At 49.5% G+C, this 15534-nt stretch overlaps 1 protein-coding gene across 1 annotated transcript in view; it reads left to right on the top strand.

Moving 5' to 3' along the window:
- The window catches only part of Csmd2 (CUB and Sushi multiple domains 2), a 540652-nt gene that overhangs the window by 268638 nt on the left and 256480 nt on the right, over positions 1 to 15534 (top strand). The window contains exons 7-9 of the mRNA XM_026406835.2: positions 4856 to 4933; positions 10379 to 10466; positions 11166 to 11290. Of these exons, the coding sequence (XP_026262620.2) occupies positions 4856 to 4933; positions 10379 to 10466; positions 11166 to 11290 (291 nt within the window). The remainder of the gene's footprint in view (positions 1 to 4855; positions 4934 to 10378; positions 10467 to 11165; positions 11291 to 15534) is intronic.

Below are 15534 nucleotides of genomic sequence, written 5' to 3'. Positions count from 1 at the left end.
AGGGACTCCTCCTTGGGGAGGGAAATCTGAATCCCTTGGGACAAAGAATCTAACTCCTGTTTCCTAGCACTCTGGGGACAGACAGGTCAGGCCTCCCTGTGCCCTAATGGGTCCTTGTCGACTGTTAGATCAGCCCAATAACTCATGCTGCAGACTCGAGAGCCATTTGTATTGCCAGATTCTTCTAGCTAAATGTGTACCATGTGTCCCGCTAACCTTTACAACAGCGGGGAAATGTCTTGTAATTAAGCAGAATATAAAGAATGAATGGAGCCGCCTGGCAGTCTCCTGTAGTCATTATCACTCAGAGGAGATGAATGTACCTAGTAAAATTTCCATCAACCAGTTAGAGCCAGCACGCTTCTCCTGGGAGTCCTGACTGGGTTCACCTGTGGGGGAAAAGCACGAATATGTGTGTGACTTGCATTTTGTATGTGATTATTTGTAGCCACGTGTTCATGTGTGCATGAATGTGTAGTGTAAGGGGCTCGTGGACATGAATGCTCAGGAGTGCATGGATATGTGTGCAGTGAGGGGTGTAAATTCCAGTGTAGCCAGAAACATAAAGCCAGCTCCGGGCTCCATTTGGTCTCCACTGCCTTGGTCATTAAAGAAAGATCAATTCCTTTTAGAGACCAGTGTTTCAATAGTATCATTGGCATGAAGCTAGTGACACCCCACAAGTGAATGAATGTACAACCTGAATGAATACGTCCCATCAATTCTGTAGGTTCTTGCTGTTTTGTCCATCTACTGTGATGCCCGTCACCTTCCTTTCTGACTGGGTCTGTCATTTGTGCACTCTGGAGTTCTAGAGGGAGACCTGCCCTCTTCTCTGATCCTTCACACTTTGTCCACTTTGAAATGCCAAGCTTGCTCATCAGTGAGCTTACTGTGGGTTCTCCATGATCCCCAATGGCTCACCACCCACCTGGGCAGACTTCAAAAAAAAAAAAAGTGCACTAGATACAATCCCAGGTGTGACTGCTTCCCTAGGATTGCTCAAAAAACAAACTGAGGCCCCAACATCTGGAGGCACTCTCTTAATGCTGATGTCCTTGGTGATGTGAGTCTTGCCTAGATCCACTTTCCTGACCCAGTTGTCCGTTTCCACACAGTGGGCCACACCTCCCCAGAGCCTGGCCTGGGCCAGCTGGGCCCTGGATGTCTGTCTTTCAGAGATTGTGTTGTTGGAATCAGAAACCTCTACCCTAAGAGCCATGGGCCCTACGTTTCCCAGGCTAACGACATGGGAACAAGAATTCTATCCATGGGATGGTAAGGTGCCTCTGATGATCATGCAGTAGCCAAAGGCCATGCAAGTGAGGAAAAATCAGTCACAAAGTTTATATGTAAATTAGAGGCCCCCAGTAGCTTTTCAGGTTCCTTATTTAATTCTCATCACCTTGACAAGCTCCATCCCATAGTAAGTATCAGGAAGTGAAAGAAGAAAAACAGAATTTAGTTCCAGCCTGGGAGGCGTGATGATATCATCCCCTACTAAAAGCAACCCAATGAGTATTAGGCACCAAGCCGGCAGACTGTCAGGCCTTCCCGGGGAGGGATCAGGGGACAGAATCACACAGAAATCAGGATTCTTTCCTGGGCCTCCAGAGGGGATTAGGACAGGAAGCGTTTCCTCAGTACAACTTTGAGAAGAGAGGAAGAGGGGCTCCCTGTTGGTAACACCTCCTCTCCTGCCTACCACATCTTACAGTCCCCATCAACAGCCACCAGGAAATCCTGAGCAGCCAGTGCCACTGGGAATGGCATCTGTGGCACATCCCCCTCCCTCCACTGGACCCTAGAATGGAAGACAGGACACAATGAAAACTCTGACTCTGTCCCTACTTCTTGGTCAGGAGTTCCTGAGCCGTCTTTGCAGACTGACCTCATATGGGCTACATGAATCACAGAGATCCTGCCCCATTCCTGTCCAGCCCCCCCCCCAAGGGGTCCCCAGGGCCAAGAACTTGAACTATTCTCGTGGGGCTGGGCTCCTCCAGTGCCCCTGGAGATGGTTGAATCAGGGATGCTTCCCCTGTCACACAGTATTAGCCAGGTTTGAATAATGTATGTTTCCCTACTTATGCCCTCTGTTTGATAATGGGTCCACGTTAGTGTTCATTGGAAATTTTCTTGCTGGCTACACACAGAGAGCAATACACATTTATAAAAGAGGTTTGAATGCACGCCGGGAGGCTAGGACTCTGGTAGTAACTGAATTTTATCAGGCATTCAGCTTAGACAGTGACTTACCAGGAGAACAAACCCTTGGCAAATTTTTTTCTTTAGCCAGAATGGGGGTTCTCCCTGATTGCTGTGGGCTTTGGTTTCAAGATGGGTGTGTGTTTCTTCAAGTCTACTGTGAGCACCTGAGTGTTCAGGGCCTGAGCTGGGGAGGAGCAGATGCTGGGGAAGGTCAAGGGTGCCCCTGGAATTGCTCCAGGGACAGGTCACAGAAAAGAAGCTGGAATTCAGCCTAAGGCACAGCTGCTTCCTGCTTGTATGTCCTACAGCCTGTCACCCAAACCACTGTGGACCCTAATTTTATTTTCTATCAAGTAGATACAATAATTACAGGTAAAAGATTTTGAAAAAAGGACCAAATGAACTGATTATTGAGGCCCCACCGTGTCTGCACTAGGTGCTCTTCTAGGCACTGAGGAGACAGTCTTGGGTCAAAGTTCTGGACTTTGTGGAGCTTACTTTGCAAATGTGGGTGACAAAAAAATGACCCAGTACATAATAGAGTATGTTAGAAAGTTGGGGAGACTAAGTAGGGAGGGGGAAGGGGGTGTGGGAGTTGAAGGTGTCAACTTAATGGAGTGGTCAGGGAGAACCTCGAGGAGGAAGTGGGTTTTGCACGATTTCTTCAGGGAAAAGGCAGCAGGTCATTCAAATACACGGGCAGAAGCATTCCAGAGGACTGGCAGGCTGAGGCAATATGCCAGGAGCATTGTGGGAACATCAAGGAGGCTTATGAGGCTGAGGAAGAGTGATCGAGGTCAAGGAAAGGCCAGAGAGGTCACAAGGAAAGCACATTGGTCCTCACGGGCCATTTTAAAGATGTTGGCTTTCACTCTAGGAGAGAGGGGTCACTGCTGAAGAGCCCCAGGCAGAGATGGAGTGTGGGCTGGTTTTTGTGTTAACTGGATCCCTCAGGCTCTTGTGCTGAGGGTAGACTCCAAGGAGGCCAGGGTGGAAAGTGGGAGGATGGGGCTACAAGGGGAGCAGTATCAGAGGGAGGGAGGCAGAAGGCTATGGGCAGTGGTTACATTGGTGATGTGTTTGGAAGAATGTGCTGAGGAATTGTGTGTGGGTGTGGAGGGGAGCCAAGGAAGCAGATTTAAGTAAAGAATTTGTAGGGCACCCAGGCCTGGCACATAAGAGGTAGCTGGTCCCAGTTCTTTCACCACGGCTGGGTGTCGGTGTTAGCATGGCTGTACCCACCTGTTGGGCTAGCTGGAGGGGATCTGGGATTGGGCATATAGCCAGAGATGGGGCGAAGCCCTCTGAGGCCAGGAGAATTCCTTGGGAAACAGGGATAGCCCAGCCAAAGGAGCTTGATGGGTACAGAGGAGTGGCCTCAGGGACTGTGGAGAGCTGGCTCTGCTGCCATGTGTGGCACAGTCCAGATGAGCTGTGGACTTGACTGAATCACAGGGTCAAAGCCATATTTAATGCATTTGGTACCCACCGGAGCCAAGCCCTATCCCTCAGTAACTCTCAGAACTGAGCTTACCCTGCCCGCAAGAGGTCAGCTAATGTGGGCCAGACCCACCTAGGCCAGCTGGCTCTGCCCCATGTGTCTCTCATCCTCCTAGGACTAGTCCTGTCTTCCCACAATGGTGACAGAGATGCAAAAGGGAAAAATCAATCTGCTTCCTAAGCCTTTGGCAGGTCAAGGCCTCCAAAATTCCAATGGTCAAGTCCAAAGTCAGGGGGTGAGAAAAATGTATTCCACCTCAGTAACCGGAGGGACGACAGAATCACATCACCGAGTGTGGTCACAAGGAGGGATGGCAGCTTGGCGTCCTAACCCCATCTACCATCCCCTGCCAGGGCTGGCTCAGAAACTGAGCAGGGCAGAACCTGCAGAGGAGCCGAAGGGCAGAGGGGAGTGGCAACTGGGTGGCTTCCCACTCCTGTGACGCAGTCCCAAGGTGAATCAGTTTCAGAAGAGGGAAGTTTGACTCTGGCTCCAAGGATTTCAAAGTTTTCAGTTCATGACCAATGAGCCCCATTGCTTTGGGGCCTGTGGTGACACAGTACATCCTGGCGGGAACATGTGGCAGAGGAAGCTGCTCACCTTATGGCAGCCACAGAAACAAAAAGATTGGAAGGGACAGGGTCCCCAAATCCCCTTCAAGGGCCCACCCTCAGTGACCTAATGTCCTTCCATTAGGTCTCACATCCAAAAGGTCCAACCACCTCCCAGCAGTGCCACAGGCTGGGGACAGAGCCCTCAACAAAGGGTCCTTGGGGGACATTACAGATTCAAACCTCAGCAGGTTGTGGGGCTTCTCAGTTGGATGCTCACACCTAGTTCACCAGGAGCAGACTGAACTCAGTAGATCCGGTGGTGACATATCAGTTACCTGTAAGGGCCACCAGGGAGTCCCAGAGCCTACCAATTGGGAGGGCACCTTTCCTGCTACCCCCAGGGGCCTTCTTAGCATCTCCTCCTCTATGTCTGAGTCCCTGCTGCCCTCGGTATGTCCCCCTCCAGAGGAGCTCCTGCTTAAAAGTCACTTCTATAGAATATTCCAGACCAGAAAACGGGTCGTTCTAGAGGAAGCCCATCCCTGGCCACAGACAACTCACGCTGTCTTTTCTCTTCTCTCCTCTCCAGTCAAGAAGCAAATCGAATTGAAGTCCCGAGGTGTGAAGCTGATGCCCAGCAAGGACAGCAGCCGGAAGACATCTGTATGTAAGTGTCCACTCGCCCCCCGCCGGGCCTCTTGCGTGGGTCAGATCTGCTGATGCTGTGACTATGGGGACACCAGATGATGCTGGATGGCTTCCCTTCACCCCTGCTTCCCTCCATCCTGGGCTCTGCACATGGACACACTGACCCGGTGGCCAGTGGGAGGCCCGGGGCCTGTCCTCTGCCTTCTCCTCCTCCTCCTGCCCTCCCCTTTCCCCTTCCCCCCTCACTTCCCATCTGAACCGCAGTCCAGGGAGTCATTACTACTACATTTCTCTCTTTATTTTTCCTTTTGAATCACTTCCACCTGCTAAGACGGTCCTCTTCTGGCTCCTCTTCTAGGAGTCGATAACCTTGGGGTGGGATCTGGGGGCTACCGAGCCCCAGCGCAAGCTCCCAAAGCCAGATTGAGAGCGGAGGAAGGGACATGCCTAGGGACCTCCTCCAAGGGGCCTGGTGGGACAGCCAGAGGATGGGGTGGGGAAGCCGTCCTGCCTCTCAGGATGATGGTGAAGGGCTGGGGCTCACAGCGGGGATCACATCTCTGAGAACAAGTTTCTGCCTCGGTGTTTGGAAGATTAAAAGGGCTCCAGGGCTGGGGGTGGGAGCATTTGGAGGGTCACCCTGGGAAACACCTGATGGGGCTCTGTGCCGAGGGCCTTTTGAACGAGAACAAAGGGCGGGGAGGATTCAGGGCCCCCAGAAGGCTTTTCCAGAAATCTTCCATTTGCCTTCTGGAGGCAAGTGCAGGGAGCCTGCTCTGGTCCCCCGAATGACTGACCCTGGTTTCCCTCCCCTTCCTCCCCCTTCCTTTCCTTCTGCTTCTCTTTCCTCCCCTTCCCTCCACTCTCTCCTCTGCCTTCCCACTCTCCCCCATCTTTCCCCTCACGTCTCCACTCCCCCCTCCCTGCTTCTCTAATGGTGCCTGCCTGGCTCTCTGCCCTCCCCATCGCCCTCCTTCCATGTCACTTCTGTGTGCTGCCAGAAGGGCCTGTTATGGAGAGATGGGGCCGCCATGGAATTCCCAGCTCTGTGCTGGGGTGTGGCCCGAAGAAGGTCGAAGGCAGGGGCAGTTGGGGCCTGGTCCCGACAGGCCTGAGCCTTGGTATAGGGACTTGTCTGGATTTTCAAGCCCTGGGAATGGAGATGGCACAGCTGGCATCTAGCATCTCTGGTGGCCCCAGCCTGAGGGGACTAGATAACAGGGCCGTTGGGAGGCCCTGTTGCTCTGCTTGAATGGGGAAGGGGCAGAGATCCCTGGGCCAGGCCAAGAATCTGAAGAGAAGGCTGGAGCCGTGACCTTAACCCTCACAGGTCCTTTCTGTCTGTAGCCACAGGAGACCATATGAGCTGGGGAAGACATGTTCAATTTCTGACTTTGCCCTGGTGTGGCTCCAGGACAAACTTAGGGAAATGGCCTGCATGGGGACCAAATGCTCATCCCAATGGTGTCCTCAGGTGGCCATGCCACCCGGGACACTCATGTCTCAGCTTCTACATCTGTAGAAAGGAGGACACAAAGCCCTTCCTAGTCTTCTTCTGAAGGATACTGTTGGATCTAATGTGGACCTTCCTGACCTTGGACTTCAGGGGTCCATGAACTAGCTGAGAAGCTGCCTGTGCTCTTGGAGGTGGTTTTCTGGAGCAGGTCCATGTGCTTTTCATGCCCAAAGCTCCCTCTGAAATATGACAAAAACCCTATTCTAATGAAATAATGCAAACTCTCTAAATATATGAGTATCTTTCCATCAACAAGGGATTAATAATCTTCATTCCAAGATTTCCTCAGAAAAGTATGGATGTGACCAGGCTGCTCAGAGGCCAGAAGCCAAATGTCTGTAGGTTTCTGGCCCTTTGGGTTCTGCCCCAGTTCCCTGGGAAGAGGTCCTCCACTTGAGGGGAGCAGTGGACCTTGCCGATTGCTTTGACCAGGCAATCTATGAGTACCCCAGAGCCCTGGCCATCATTGCTCCTGGCCACCCATCTGTTGGTGTCTCCCTTCAGTCAGGTAGAAGGCATTGCCTTTTGAGCATGTCACAGCTTGTCCTTACTAAGGGGCCTTCTTGGGGCAGGGGAAGACTCACACTCCATCCTGTCCCTTAGTAGCCAATAGTAAATCAACACGGTCAACACCAGCCACTGGGTTTAAATGGACAGTGGAGACTGGCAGGAAGCAATGAAAAGGGCAATGCCTCTTACCTCCATGATTATTTAGTAACCAGTTCACTGAGATGAATGTTTGTTGTTTCCTGGGGAGGCGTGAAGGTCCTCCTGGGACTGCCGTCGCCTGCTGGGACCTCCTGGTGTCAGCTGCATCACGGCTGGGTTGGAAACTTCCTGGATGGCACCTGAACCTCCCATGGGGCTGGCTGACTGAAGGGGAGCAGCGGGGTCTGCTCTGTGGTCAGGAGCTATGGCTGGGCAGGTGGCCTTGGCCATGGTCCAGCTCTACCATCACCCATCAGTCTTCAACTCTGTCTGCTTCCTGGGTGGTGTCAGTGGTGAATTAGAGGGAAGAGAAGGCGTGGGAACCTCTGAACAGTGTCACCGTGCTGAGAGCGCTCTGTGTGGCTTCCCCGTGGTGGGCGGCAGGGCCTCTGTGCTGGGTGTGGCCTGTGGCAGGTCAAGTAGGCAGGACCTAAGGGGTACTTAGCTGCGGTGGGGACTGGTCACTGGGGCTGTATGAGTGGCCAACCTACCAACAGGAAAACTAAGTATAGTTCAGGACTGTCTCCCGCACCTCCTCTGGAGAGAGGGTTCATGGTTCCCCTCCCCTCTGGGGTCTTCTTCTTTCCATCACTTCTAAACACCAAGGCTCCCAGGAAGCAGGAGCTTGCTGTACCTTTGGGGATGACACTGACATCTTCATGTCCCAGCCCAAGAGTTTCTGGGCTGGTAGGAATGGTGGCTTTGTTTAGGATGTAAAAGCTCTGGAGGTAGAAGCTTGGCAAGGTAGGGGGCATGTTTAGGGGAGAAGCATCCTGGGGAGGAACTGTCCTTAGCCTGGCGGTGTGGGGGTTGGAGAAAGGAGACTACCCAGAAGGCCTTGCACTCATTGTCACACGCTGCAGGTGTGTGGTGTCTGACTGAGCATGCAGTCTGCCTCAGTCCTCAGATCCACGTGCTTGGCCACCTGGATGTTTGAATAGGGTCTTTGTTAGGCCTCTACCTTTAGAAATGAGTTTCAGAGCCAGTGAATCTAAACTGGGACCCCCCACCCCCGCCACGGCCTCCATCAACTACCACATTCTCACAGGGCCCCGGGCCCAGGAAACCCTGCTCCCTCTCCTGTCCTAGTCCTCCACAAGCTCTGGTGATCCTTTCTTTGCCATGTCCTTTCCCACTGTCTCATTTCCTGTCCCCATTATCAGGTTCTTGTTGTCCTTGAATAATCACCAAACTTCCTAACTCATCTCACAATGAGAGTAATCCAGGTTTCACCATCCCTTCTCCCACTCACAACTCTTCAGGAGCTCCCCGTGGTATTTGAGATCAGACTCAAACCCCTTAAAATTCTGACCTCTGAAATCTCATCTTCAACTTTCCTTATCACCCTTCACACACCCCCTCGTCTGGCCACACGGAGCCACCCCCAGTTGTTTCCACCTTTTTCCTGTGTGTCAGTTAGCTCTTCATTGCTGTGACCAAAATACCCAACAAGAACAACGTAGAGGAGGAAAAGTTTATTCCAGCTCATGGTTTCAGAGGTCCAGTCCACGGTTGGAAGGCTCGATTGCTTTGGGCCCAAGATAAGGCAGAACATCATGGCGGAAGGGTCTGGTGAAGGAGAGCTGCTCAACTCAGAGCATCCAGGGAGCAGAAAGAGAATGAGGATCCAGGGGCGAGATACATCACCCCCAGTGACCCTCTTCCTCCAGCCATGCCTCTCCTGCCTCCAGTTACCACCCAGTGTGGTCCATTCAGATTATTAATCCATCAATTGAAACTTCATCCTCTGATTAGATTATAGCCCTCATAATCTAATCGTTTCACGTCTGAACATTGCTGCATTGTCTCACACATGAGCTGTCTAGGGGACTCCTCAGATCCAAACCTAATACCATATCTGTCTGTCTGTCTGTCTCTGTCACTCTGTGTTCAAATCCTACCTCTCCAGAAGGTCCATGTTAAATACCTCCTCCTCCAGGCAGCCTTTCGAACTTCTCCCAGCAACATGACACTGGTCCTCCCTCTGAACATCCCTGTAGCAGCATGCTCATCCCCTCCCCAGTGCGGTTCTGTAGTTCATTTCCATGTTCCATATCTTTACGCAACTGGAAGCATCTTGAGGATAGTAATCATATCTGACTACACTTGGCATCTCCTATGGTATCTAAAAGAAGGCCTTGTACACATTGGATGCTCAATGATTGCTTGTTGTGTGCTCATGGGCAGGAATGAATGAGTGGGTTATAGAGCTCGTGGCTCACATTATGGGATGTTGAATGGAAGCGGTGGGACATGGGCAAACTCAGGTCCTGATGCTCCAGATGCCCTACAACTTCTTGTGCAGAGGTTGCTGTTGGGATTGTGGGATGGGTGAGTCCTTGAGTGAAACTCCTCTGGCCAGGCAACTCCTGGCCATCTTCAAAGCCAGGAATCCAGAGTTGTGAGTGCTTCTACCCTCATCAGTGAGCGCATCCAAGAACAATGGCCAGGCAGGGACTGACAATGACTCACCCTCTGCACCGTGTTTGTACGTGCCGCCCCAGGACCAAGCGTCTACTCTAGTGGAGAAAACTGTGCATATGGTTTCTGTAAATAGGAGTCTGGTGTTGGCAAGTGTCAGGGTTATTACACTACCTGCTGGAAACACAGATCCCATCTCTACTTGGTGGGGTTGGCCGGTGGCATTGGGCAGGGTTGGGGGAATTCTTTGGTTACCACTTACTCTGGCTTGACAAATGGCTCATGGGAAGAGGTTTGCAGAAGAAATATCAATATTTGAGCTCAAGTCCCTGCTTTGAACTTCAAACTTCAGCTTTCTCTTACATTCTTTACTATTTCTGATCATGCATCCACCTTTTATTTAACTTCCTTTGAGTCATTTCTCCATTGGGGGCTGAGGTGGGGGGCTCATCTCATCTAGAGTCTCCACCCCTTGGAGCACAGGGTGGGGAGGTCATCAGGGGCTATGAACGGTCCACCTCTGGCCACTGGTGTGGGATGAGGGAATCAGGTGGTTGTTGGTGGAGGGAGCGTGTCATGGAGCCCACAGACTCTTGGTAAATTTCACTTGGATTTTTCTTGCAAAGGAATTTGTCAAAAGCAGATCCCTACCTTACTCACTCAGGAAAGCCCAGCCCAAGAGACCCCAGCCACCAGACAGGGCCCCACAGAGCAGGGCTTCATTCTGTCTCTGCCTTCACCCCCCACCCTGAGACACTGCCCCAGATGGTGCCTTTCTGTGACTGTCCACTTTGTATGTACTGTTTTTTTGCCTTGTAGTAACTCAGGTTGGTGTGTCCCAAGGACATAATATGTGTCCAGACCCTGGCATACCTGAAAGGGGCAAAAGACTAGGCTCGGATTTCAGGTAAGATCCACTGGGGAACTTTCTGATTGCAAGAAGGGTGGGGTGGCCTGGTTGGGGGGAGATGAGGCCTGGCCTTCCTGGAGGTGGAATGAAGAGGAAGGCAGGGATGAGGAAACTGGCACTTGTGGGAGAAAAAGCCATGGCCTTTGACCTTCTCTCCTGGTCCAGTCTGTAGAAGCCATGTCTTATGGCCAGTGGAGGTTGTCAATGGTCAATGCTGTCCAGAAAGCCTATGTAGCCGGGGTACAAAAGACCACCATTCTCAGGAATGATAAGCCAGCAGCAATTCATACCTGCAATCATCTAGGAGACCCCAGATCCCCGAGATAGTGCATTTTGCAAAATTTCAAACTATCAAGTTATGTTCCCATAGTGCTCCATTTCCGTTACAGTCTATGGGTATCTCCCCCTACTCTTTGCTGCCCTAATTGGTACTTATCTCAGAGGATTGCTGTTTTGCTCACAAAGTCAGCTTTTAACTCAATCCTAAAACCATTTAATGATCCAAAAAAAGATGAAGAGCGGATATTCCTTCCATTGGAGATTTTAAGTAATAAACAGTAGAGCAGAGATTAAAGGCCAGAAGGAGAAGGAACTTGGGGCCAGAAGTTGCTTGGGGGACTTGATTGACAGGAAGGGCTTGGGGGCGGGGCTTGGCAGGCCCAGGCACTGAGCTCACAGACACACCTTGTCTCCCAGGTTAGGATCCAGCGTCCAGTTCACCTGCAATGAGGGCTATGACCTGCAAGGGTCCAAGCGGATCACCTGTATGAAAGTGAGCGACATGTTTGCAGCCTGGAGCGACCACAGGCCTGTCTGCCGAGGTGAGGACGCCCTGGGGAAGGGAGGCCACCCAGAAAGAGGGGCTGGGATCGGAGGACGAGGCCCAGCTTCCAGCTCCTGAGACCCAGGCTCTCATCCTTCTGCTCTTGGGGCTTTCAGTCCTGCGTTGATTTGCCAATGACCATATTTATCTGGCAACCTCTCTGTATCAAGGCCTACTAGGATCGGGACAAACAGAGGACATTACCGTTGAAGGAGGGATGCACTTATGTAGCAGATTGCTAGCTCACTGCACTAAGACATCACAACCACAACTAGCTAGGGAAGGACATCAGCCCTTATCCTGTCCCCTGGAGTCCTCCATTGTAACACATACACACTAGAGCCCTCTGTTCCTGTGACCTTGTTTGTTTACCCACATGGTGGACCTAGAACATCTGAAATGATGTTTTTAGCTCTACTTAAATGGAATGGACCATTGGATCCAAAGGCTTCTCTCTGGGCTTCCTCTAGCCCCATACCTGGGCATCTCGTTCTAGAGGGCACTGCCACCCACATGTCCAGGTATCATACAAACCAAAGATAACCTGGCCTGGTACCCTTCCCCCCACAAGTAATCTTAAAACATCAGACCTGAGTGGAGGCCATGCGTCCCTTGGTCCTCAGACAGGAACATTCTCTGCCTTTCCACATAGCTGGTGCCCTGGCTGTGCAGTTGGAGGGATGTGCTCTGCAGTTACACGTTCATCCCATCACTCATTCAACATGTGCTATGAAGCACCTACTGGGTGCCAGGCCCTATCGGAAGTGATGCATGAAGCAGAAGTCCTTGTCCCATAGAGCTCATGCTCTAGCACGAGGGTATTAATTTCCTCTAGCACCTGCCAATTCATCAAGTATTTACAAAACTACAAACCATTTGCTCTTCACACAAAACACAAGCGCTAGGTCGGTATAATTAGCCATGCTTATAGGTGAAAAAATAGGGCCCGGGCAGGGCTCAGTGGTAGAGCATGTGCCTGGCATGTGCGAGGCCCTGGGCTTGATCCCCAGCACCACTAAACTAAAACAAACAAACAAACAATGGTCTATAGGCCCACAGGAAATAAGTCATTGCCCAGTTAGTTGGCCCATTAAGTCCCAAGTCATACACAGTACATTTGTTGATTGATTTAAGTTTTTATATGTGTTCCACATCTGGGATGATGGAACAGAATAGGTTAGAGTTATACTAAATTTTTTTGTTGTTATTTGATTTTTCAAAATAATAGTTATGTATACCTTTGAAATAATATACCTGAAAGTCATGGAAACGCAGAACACATAATAAACCAGGGATCGTGGCCATCTCAGAGAAGAGTGAAAAAGAATAAACCTAAGACTTATTTAAAGATTTTCATGGCCCTCTTCCAGATTTCTTATCATCACATTAAAAAAAAAAAGAAAGGGTTTAGATGGTGGAATATGATGGACATCATTATCCAAAGTACATGTATGAAGACATGAATTGGTGTCAACATACTTTATATACAACCAGAGATATGAAACATTGTGCTGTATATGTGGAATAAGAATTGTAATGCACCTTCTGGTCATTGTTGGTATACAGCTTCCTCAAGTCCCAGAGCAAACCTCAGCCACGAGCGGCTGTGCGTGTTTTCAAGAGCCGCTCGCTGTCTTGTTCAATCTTAATGCAACCACATGGTTTGGAAGTCACACGGACTTTGATCTAGATTACAACTCTGTCGCCTATTATCTGGCTGGCCCTGGGCGAGTTTGTCCTTTTTAACCACAGGGCCCTTGCTTGTGAATGCAGAAAAGAAAACCTCCCCTGTCTACCAATTCTGAAGTTTAAAAAAGTTACATTGCAGAAAGTGGCAAGCCCCAGCTGCCAGGGGGGGGCAGGGGGCTCAGGCTCACCCCTTGCTTCTTCTCCCTCTTCTCCTCTTCCATGGGCCATTGTGAGGGAGACAGAGAGAAGGCCAAGGCTCCTCACTTTGTGCTTGACTGATCTGTCCTGGGCTTCCCTGCCAGCTCAGGCCAAGGGCTGAAATGAATATTAAATTCTAAGGTCTCTTTATTTTGGAAGTCTTTAAAGTTTTCTTTTAAAACCACTTTGGTTTTTTTTATTAATTGGAATTGCTACTCTAATTATGATTTTAGAAGAGTTTTGGTGAAGCCCACTTTAAGAATAAAAAGGACAATAATCTTTCAATTATAAGAAGCTCTGCTGAGAAGCAGGTTACCAAAAGATCATATTCTAAAAAGCATTGGCCGCCATACATAGTGGTATTATTTTCCCTCTAATGCATTTAAAATATGATTTGGTTTTAAATATTCATTTTTTTCCACACAATTAATTCTACTAAAACACAGGGCCTGGCAAATAATAGGTTCTCAATAAATGTTTGAGGGCCACCTGGATGAATCAGAGATTGAAATGAATGAATAATATGGAACTGTGCCCTCATTTTGGAATTTGAAATTAGGTATTCACAGTCCTTTCTTTTCTTTCCCCCCCATCAGAAGAAATAAACTTCTAATTTTTGACTCTTAGAAATCTTTGATCATGCAAAGGAGATTGAGGGCAACGCAGCCAACCGGTAAACTAATTCCGGGCAGCCCCAGATAGAGGCAGGGTAGTATGGCACAGGGCTTTCATGGGGGGCCAAATACTTCAAAATAAACTTTGCAACAAGTAAAACAGATACAACTAGAGTTTCTCTGATTGAAATAGGGTGGGAAATTTGAAGGGGCTCTTCCCTGGCCATTCTCAGCAGCGTCCAACCCTGGGGCTCTGGGAAACACTGTTTGTAAACCACTGATATAGAGAACAGGATCAAATTAACAACACAGCAACCTGGTTTCTTTCTTTCTTTTTTCCCCCCAAGTGCTGGGGTTCAAACACAGCATACTAGGCAAGTGCTCTGCCACTGAGCCATACCCCAGCCCCTAAGACCTGGTTTCTCTCGACCACAAGTCAGTGTGGATGAAACAGCCCCAGACGAGATACTGATTCACCTGTAAATACTGATTCATAAAATCAATCATTAACAGAAAACCATATATTATTTTTTCTTTGTAGCTAAATCTCTGTGTGTGTGTGTGTGTGTGTGTGTGTGTGCACATTTGTTCAAAATACATCCTTTTTGGTGGATAGAATACCAGTCTTGGGACTTCAGAGACCAAAGTTCAAGTTCCAGCTTCATTACTGACAAACCATACAGCATAAGGGAAATCACTGACATGCCCAGAATTGTTTCACTCACCTGTAAAATGGGTGAAATGTGGGAAATAGTACACAGGCCAGGCCGAATCCAATGCCATTGATAATGACAGGTCTGCTCTTCCTTCCTGGTGGCCTTCGCTGGATCAGCCTCTTGAGCCTCCCCTTGAACACTGTTGGTTTTCAGAGTTCTAGTTTCCTCTTTCTTCTCTCTTCTCTGCTCTTTTCTCTCCTCTCCTCTTCTGTCCCCTCTCTCTTGCATGTCCCAATGCTCCAGCCCTAAGAATGTCCCCGAATCCCTTACCTATATGTGCTAATGACAAAGCTCCCATTTATTAAGCTATTTATACTTGTCGAAAGCCTGGCACTAGGCATTTTTCATAATTTCTTTATGAGGAAGTAGCAATAACCATATTTCACGTTTAGCTGGTCAGCAACTTACCCAAGGGCACAAAGCCAATCATCAGTTGATCTGAGTTTCAAACCCAGACTCCAGAGGCTCTAGGCTTCTTCCACTTGAAAATTGTTCCTGCCCATCCTTCAAAGTGTTGGTTGGACCATACAGAATAAAGCCCTTCCACCTCCACCTCCCCACACTGGGGGTAACTTTTTATTTTAATATAACTGTAAACTTATAGAAAAGTTTCCTTTAAGGTGCAAAGAAACTCCCATATACCCATCACCCAGATTTAGGCAACTTTTTTGAAAGAGTTAATGGAGCAGGAACTCAAGGAGGGTGAGTCAGAGAGACAGGAGAAAACCAAAGAGGCATCCTTGAAGCCAAAGAAGGGTCCGTAGGATCAACAGACCCCAGAGAGGTCAAGCATAATAACAGCTGAAAAGTGACCAGATGGGTATCTGGCTTGAGCAGCTGGGGAATGTTTGAAGTTATCTTTGCAGAGAATTAGCCAGGAAACCAAAGGGAGAAGGGAGAAGAGTGATTTGGAGCTTTAATTATGGTGGCAAACCATGAATTTGGGGTAATGCCACAGTTCTCCTGGAGGCTCCTGTGGCCTCTGGAATTAGGAATAGAAAAGTGGATGGTAGAATTGAGGCAAG

The sequence above is a fragment of the Urocitellus parryii genome, chromosome 11 (genome assembly GCF_045843805.1).
Source record: "Urocitellus parryii isolate mUroPar1 chromosome 11, mUroPar1.hap1, whole genome shotgun sequence".
NCBI classification, from domain to species: domain Eukaryota; kingdom Metazoa; phylum Chordata; class Mammalia; order Rodentia; family Sciuridae; genus Urocitellus; species Urocitellus parryii.
Note: the sequence above shows the minus strand (reverse complement) of the source record. Positions and strands in the feature narration are given on the sequence as shown.